General features: G+C 34.1%; 1 protein-coding gene across 1 annotated transcript; it reads left to right on the plus strand.

Annotated features, from left to right (window-relative positions):
* Positions 1 to 6,000: 6,000 nt before the first annotated feature.
* Positions 6,001 to 8,176, plus strand: LOC120160050 (laccase-2-like). The gene is made up of 6 exons (XM_039170511.1): positions 6,001 to 6,126; positions 6,217 to 6,368; positions 6,445 to 6,694; positions 6,781 to 6,904; positions 6,972 to 7,928; positions 8,011 to 8,176. Exons 1-6 carry the CDS (start codon positions 6,001 to 6,003, stop codon positions 8,139 to 8,141), a joined length of 1,740 nt encoding a protein of 579 aa, XP_039026442.1. The 3' UTR covers positions 8,142 to 8,176.

The raw sequence follows: 8,176 nt of genomic DNA on the forward strand, positions 1-8,176 counted from the left end.
TCATTATATCTACCCAAACATGCTATTATTAAATAACAATCCTACCCAAACATGCTTTCTACCCGATATATTTTATTTTGAGAAGTAAGTCCTAACCACATGTTATCTAGTTCACATGTTTTCATTCGAAAAGAACTTTATTCTATGAATTTAAAGAAAAGTGTAAAGGTTTTAGAGTCGTTCCTCCTTTGTGTACACTTATTTTGGTGCCTACTGACGGACGAAGTATCGGTATGACTCTACCTAGGGTGACCAATTTATGGTTCACTATATGCATAGTTTCAGCTCTATAAAAAAGGGTACTCGAATTGTCCTTGTTGTTAGTGCCCCATTAGGCTGTCAAACCCTCATTACTCAACCATTACAATCTTAAACGGAACGAGTTCAATTTGAGGGGATCCACTTTGCTATACCTATACGAGGAATAAATTCCCACGAAGGCATAAAGAGTGTATCCCAGAGGTTAATAGCTAAAGCTTATACGGGGAATAAATTAACCATGAAAGCAAAGTGTTCACCCTTACTTAGTTAGGAAAGAGCTCGGGTATAGAGCTTATGTCATACCAGTGCACATGACATATGTGAGGAGGAACATACAAACCTTCGACAAAAACAAAACAAAGATAGAATCATTTTCGACGAGAAAGTTTCAATGAAGCTGAAAACATGAGTTTATACATTAGTACAACTATTTACAATGCATAATAAATTAATCAATTTTTAATAAAAATAATCATAAGTTAATTATGGACTGTGGTTCATAATTTTCACCACTACGGCAACGTATAAGCGATTAACGACCTGACTTTTTAATTAGGGATTCTGGGTTAGATCCTCAATGGAGTAGTTAAGCTGTCATAACACTTTTTTTTAAAACGAAATTATTGAGTTTAAAAAAATTATGATTTTAATTTGGAAAATTTAGATTTTTGTTTAATTTGAAATTTGGATTCACTATCGGCCTTTGGGTTAGGTAGATCAAATACCTAAAAGAATCTTTTAAAACAATTTTAAGAAAAATCATTTTAAAGATAAAAAATTAGTCTGCGTTAACCAAAGATTCATTTTTAAGGGACCCCCACATTGTCCAAAATTAGTACATGATCGCTTATACATTGTCATAGTGATGGAATTTGTATATTTGAGTCAAAATTTAAAGTATGACCCTTTTTATTGAACATTGATTAATTTTTTTGATTTATTTATTTATTAAGGAAATTCCATATTTTGAGAAGAAATCACGGGATTCGTACGTCCTCCAATAGGAAGGCTATCCCATTTATCTTTTCCCTATATGATAATATTCTCATTATTTATTTAGAACCTCAAATTAAACATGAATCGAATATAAATTAAAAATAAATTAAACAACATACTAAAAAAGCACATTGTCATTATTAAAAAAATATTGTTTTCGCTATTTTCATTTTTATCAAAGCATACTCGATTATTTTCATGTTCACTTTTCGTTTGAATGTCATATTAAATCGTGCTACTTCTAACAAGTTGCACTTTTCACGCCCATTCTATAATAAACGTTCTTGAAAATTCATACGAGTACGAAATAAGCTTAGCGATGATTATTATCAAAATTTAAGGGTATTTTACTACTCTAAGCAATAATATGCATTATTATAATACAATTATAATAGTATGAGGACTAAAATATAAAAGTACTAAAGTTAGAAAACACCAAGACATAGATTATCAAATTCATACAAACTGAAACTAAGAAAGAACTACAGAACATAAGCTAAAATTCATAATGACATAAAATGTAGGTATGGAAGTGCAATGAAACGCTATACATGTAGGACTAAAATAAAATCCCTGAGAAATTAAAGGCTTGAAACAAGAAAAACTAAAACTCCATTCAAAGTCTAAAATAAAAATAATACAAATAAAGAAGGACTTAACTTACGAATAATCTAACTGCTACAAAACCATGGCCCTAACCCTAAACCTTAGCAAAACCACATCATTTAAAAGTTTTTTAATAAAACTGTACTTGAGTTAAAATCAAAACCCTAACTAATCCCCAAATATCTTTACTGCCTTTTCCCTCCCTCCCTCCCTCCCCATTCTCTTCTTTCTTTCATTCTTTAGCATGCAACATGCAACATGCAACATGCAACACACAAGATGGAGACTACTCATGGCCGCTTCACACAAATAGTTTCCTTTTTCGCTCTCTTAGAAATAAAACAAGTAAAATCAGAGGCCTTTCTCTCTCTCCTTAAAAACTCATCTTTGAACCCTAAATAAGCATATCTAAACCCTAGATACAAAACATCTATTTTTCTTTTTTTTCCCACTAGTTTCCTTTTTTGTGTTCAAATTATGGGTCTTCTTTCATTTTTTTGTTGTTGTGAATGGCTTTTTTTGTTGCTCTGGTTTTTAGTTTGATGATGCTTTTTTTCTGTTATTGGTTTATGGTTGCTTGAATGGCCTTTTTCTTCTCTTTTTCTTTTTTGAAATATTCTTTTTCTGGTTCTTTGATTTGGTTGAATGTTATATGGTGAGTTTCTTACTGTAGATAAGGCCAAAGATGACAGAGGAATATGGACATGGCAATAGGGTGTTGCTCGGTTGGTGAGGAAAATATGGGTTCCAGGGTTAAGATATATATATATATTTGACTTGATTTAATTTTTGGTTAGGTGAAGTAGCTGAATAGTGGTGGTTCGGTGATGGTTGAATTACTCCTATAATGTTGTGAAAAAAATTATTGGTTGAAATAAGATCTCATCAGAATTATTTTCTGGTCTAGTGTGAATGCTACAATACTCGTCGAAAGTAGTCGAGAACACAATACAACTTTGAAAAGTCGCACTGCAGTTAGTGCGTCTCCCCTGCCCCCAATTTATTCAAAGTCTACATTTGCAACCCCTCTACATTTCAATTTAAGTGTGTCTCTCCCCCGCCAATTTATTCAAGGTCGCATGATGGTCCTCGCGTCACACGTCAAAGTCGCACTGTGTTCCTGACGACTCTCTAGTTACTGTAGCATTTACACCATCTCGATAAATAATTACGGTGATACCCTAATTCAACCAAGATTTTTTTTCAAGAACCCTACAACAGCAAATCAACCCTTGGTGACTAATTGATGACAACAATAGCAATAATCGGAGCTGGCGGCAGCGGTGGGAAGCCGAGGTGTGCGTGGAATGCTCTAGCTGCGACTACTGATGGTTAACGCCAAGCTAGGGTTAACCAAGATGTTAACATAATAGGCCATTAGGGTTTGTTTGTACTTGGGCATGTTTTGGATCTTAGACTTGGGTATGTTGTATTGATTCAATTTGTAATGGGCCAACAAAAATAAATATAAATAGTATTAATATATAATATTCTTATATATTTGTTCGTATGTAGTTAATTAAACTAATTAGTAACTTAATTTATTATAGTAATATATAAATATTAAATATTTAAAAGTTAAATAAAATTAATAGAAAAGCTCGAATTAGGAATTGGACGAAAATGGGGGATGAATACTTCAACGAATTAAGTCAAGTAAAAATTTGAATTTGTTAAGTTGGTGAGTTTTTTTAAGACTAAACTTTATTTTTCTCTAGTCTAATTTAGAAAATTTGAGTCAAATTAAGTTGAAATTTTGAATTTATTTAAATTTAATTATAAATATTTATAATTTGATGATATTATTCAAATTAAATTGTAAAATTAATTTTTTAATCATATAAAATATATTTCCCATATTTTTATATTATAATGATATTTAATAAATTAAATATTATTTAAAATTATAATATGCATTTGTAATTTTATCTTATAAAATATTTTGTTGATAAAACATGGATGAGTGTGAAAAAAACTAAAAATTAATAAGAAAAATGAAATCGTAAAAATATTTTTAAAAAAGTAAATTAAATAAAATATATACTTAAGGGATTAAATGTCCGAAAGAGTGAATTTATTATTAAAAAATGGAAAAGCGAATTTGTTATTAAAAAATAATTAATATTTGATTGAATCGAATGAAATTTGAAATTTTGAAATCTTGTTATATTTTCTTTAATTTCTTTTAAAATTCAAAATTTATTTAAAATTTGTTGGAGTCAAATAAAAATATAAAATTAGGATAGTTAAATTAATTTCTAAATTGAATCAAATTTTCTTTTCCCATTATAAGCCAAACTGTATTTACGCAAAGTCAGTGGGATTTTTATTTAGGTTGCCATCAGCCATCTCATATTCTAAAGGCTTCAAACCACAAAAGCTAAATTTGGAAATAATTGTACTCCAAGACATTAGCATTCCACAGAAAATAACGTTTAGATAGCTTTAGCCGACACTACATCATCTACTGCAATGATTAATTCAAAAAAAAAAAACAAGTAATACGTTTCAGTCTACCATGTTCATCAACTCATGCATATGCAGATGCTCCTGGGCAAGTTAAATCTGGTCATTTTTTGCACATCATATGAAATATTCATGTTTAAAACACAGAATCTATCATCCATGCTTGTAGTAGGTGCAACTGAAAAGCCTATTTGATATTAGAGTGTAGCTGAGTCTGGTTTATCCTTGATGATTAACAGCGGTAAGTAAGAACTAAGAAGTAGCTGGAATGAAAATACCCGAATCATTTGTACAGTTGCTTAAAAGGAAGGTGGGTCAAAAGTCGTCTTCCCTTGGCTTTGCCACTCATCCATGGCTTCTATTTGTTTGGACAGAGCTGTTCTCACCTACCCCAAATGTGCATGCCCCTGTGAGGAGCCTTTCATGCCAATAATCACCACCTTCAATTTAATTGGTTCATTGCCGAGCTGGGGCCTTTTTTCTTATCATGTATGGTTTGCTGTAATCACCAACCAAAATGTGTAATGCAATATTCTAGCGACTCGGTTAGAATATGAGCTTATTTTAGGATGTCTAGTGCCACCTATAATATAAAAAAAAACGTTCCTAATGTTTGTCTGAATCATTATTACGATCATATTTTTATTACTTTAACTCGTTTCGTTTCGAGATAAAATGACCTATGATGAATAAAAATCATTAGTTGACTAACAATTAACGATTGTCACTAATGTGAGACTGTCACGTCATCATTTTCGACATTTGATACATGTCATCAATTACAATTTGTGACATGCTAGTAGCGAATCCAAAAATATTGTTTTAGAATAGACACATATTAATAATACAAAAATTTTGTAAGTGTGGGTACAAATAAAACTTCAGGTGGACATAATCAATATAACAACTAATTAATCTAAGAAAATTTAGATTTCAAGGTAGACACTTGTCCAACCTGGAAATGATTTACATCCACCATTTTGTGTCACATTATTACTTTCAACACGTGATATGTGTTACATTATCATTTTTGACCCGTGATATGTGTCATATCATTACTTTCGACACATGATAGTCTTGTATTAGTAACGTGTATTGACCGTTGGTCAACTAATATTTCCATCCAACTAGAGGATATTTTGTTTTAAAATGAAACATGGGGCTAAAGTGCTTAAAAGAAAAAGAAAAAGACCAAATTGACTATTTTATCAAAAACTAAGGATAAAATTAAAACATTATACCTATTATTATCGGATATATTGGGAGTACACAAGATTCAAGTGCACAGTGTGGGGATGATTATCTTCAGTGTTTACTTCAAAGGTATAGACATCTGAAGCAGCATGGTTATCATAGAATGCATCTTTCAAAGGTTCCACTGATCTTAAGCTTAGAAATGGTGAAATTTTGTGTACAAAGATAAGGTGGAGGGACATAACAAGGACAAAGCTTAGATTAATTGACTTTAATGGCACTCCACAGTGAACATTGGGGCCATTGGTTGGTGGTAATTCTCTGCTTTCTCAAACCTGTAACATCTTATTACCTAATCAACCAAACATGGACTCAATGGTAGTTCAATCTTGTCTCTATATAAACATGCATATCTCTACAGGTTTTTTTATAAGCTGAATTTCAATTACATCATCAATATTTTGTCTTAACTGAGACATGGGTACTTCAGCTGTTTTATCATCAATTTTCATGACATTTTTTGTTGCTGTTGGCTGTTTCATGGCCTATCGTGATGTTGTCACTGCAAAACAAGCCAGCATTACCAGGCACTATACGTTCAACGTATGTATTGTTGCATTGTTTAATTTAGGTAACTTGAGATGAAAGTCGTTTGATGTAGTCCTCAAGAGCTCATTCAATTTCCTTTTGTAGATAAAGCTGAAAAACATCACTCGCTTGTGTCATACTAAGAGCATTGTCACGGTTAACGGGAAGTTCCCTGGACCTCGTGTTGTTGGCAGAGAAGGTGATCGCTTGGTTGTTAAAGTAGTTAACCATGTTCCATACAATATCAGCATTCACTGGTACATGAAGCCATTCAATTTCTTAACTGATATAAGTTGTTTACATTTCTATGGCTAAATTAATGTCTGTATGCAGGCATGGAATTAGACAGCTTCGGAGCGGATGGGCGGATGGGCCATCGTACATCACGCAATGCCCCATTCAAACCGGACAGACTTATGTGTACAACTTCACCATTACTGGCCAACGAGGCACTCTCTTCTGGCATGCCCACTTCTCATGGCTTAGAGCAACTGTTTATGGACCACTTATCATCCTCCCAAGGCGCAATGAATCTTACCCTTTTGTCAAACCCTACAAACAAGTCCGGATCTTGTTCGGTAATGTTCTGTGAATCACCAGTATCGTGCATCGCTGCAATTTATGTTGTTCTTCGATGACAATTTAACTCAAAGTTTAACTGCATGTGAGTGGTTTAATGCTGATCCAGAAGCAGTCATCAATCAGTCTCTTCAAACAGGGGCTGGCCCTAATGTTTCAGATGCCTACACCTTTAATGGCCTCCCAGGTCCATTGTACAATTGTTCTGTCAAAGGTATACATATACATATACATATTCATTACACATATACGTATATTCTTATACTCAATTTTTTTTACAGATACGTATAAGCTGAAGGTAAAGCCTGGGAAAACATATCTTCTGCAATGGATCAATGCTGCACTTAATGATGAGCTATTCTTCAGCGTTGCAAACCACAGTTTCACTGTGGTGGAAGCCGATGCGGTCTATGTAAAGCCATTCGAAACCAATATATTAATGATAACACCCGGACAGACCACGAATGTTCTTCTGAAAACCAAATCAAAAGCTCCGAATGCGACTTTTTTTATGTTAGCCAGGCCATATGCCACTGGCATGGGCACCTTTGATAACACCACTGTGGCTGGTATTCTTGAATACGAAACATCATCTCTCACCGGTTTAAAAAACCGTCCACTTCTTAAACCAGTTTTGCCTGCCATCAATGCAACAAATTTTGTAGCCAATTTTGCAAGCAAATTCAGAAGCTTAGCCACTACCAAGTTCCCTGCCAATGTCCCACAAAAAGTTGACAGAAAATTCTTTTTCACAGTTGGTCTTGGAACCAACCCCTGCCCCAAGAACCAAACCTGCCAAGGACCGAACGGCACGAAATTCGCAGCTGCCATGAACAACATCTCGTTTGCGCTCCCCACAACTGCACTTCTCCAATCTTACTTTTTCTCGCAACCTAACGGGGTTTACACCACTGATTTCCCAGCTTTCCCTCTACATCCATTCAATTACACAGGAACACCACCTAACAATACACTTGTGAGCAATGGCACTAAACTCGTGAGGATACCATTCGATACGAGCGTGGAAGTAGTGTTGCAGGATACGAGTATCATTGGTGCTGAGAGCCACCCTCTCCATCTCCATGGCTATAATTTCTATGTTGTAGGGCAGGGTTTTGGCAACTTTGACCCTTCAAATGACCCTCCAAAGTTCAACCTGGTTGATCCTGTTGAAAGGAACACTGTTGGTGTTCCCTCTGGTGGTTGGGTTGCAATCCGTTTTATGGCAGACAATCCTGGTAACAATATATCATAAACTTTCATCTTCAAAACATGATAAATATACGCATTTAGTGATATGTATAACATAAAATGGTGCAGGAGTTTGGTTGATGCACTGTCACTTTGATGTTCATTTTAGCTGGGGATTAAGAATGGCATGGATTGTCTTGGATGGGAAGCTACCAAACCAGAAGCTGCCTCCTCCACCGTCTGATCTTCCCAAGTGTTGATTTTGGATTTGAACCACGAAGCTTGACCTTCATAC

This window comes from Hibiscus syriacus, unplaced genomic scaffold, assembly GCF_006381635.1.
Source record: "Hibiscus syriacus cultivar Baekdansim isolate YM2019G1 unplaced genomic scaffold, ASM638163v2 tig00111388_pilon, whole genome shotgun sequence".
In the NCBI taxonomy this organism is placed as follows: Eukaryota; Viridiplantae; Streptophyta; class Magnoliopsida; order Malvales; family Malvaceae; genus Hibiscus; species Hibiscus syriacus.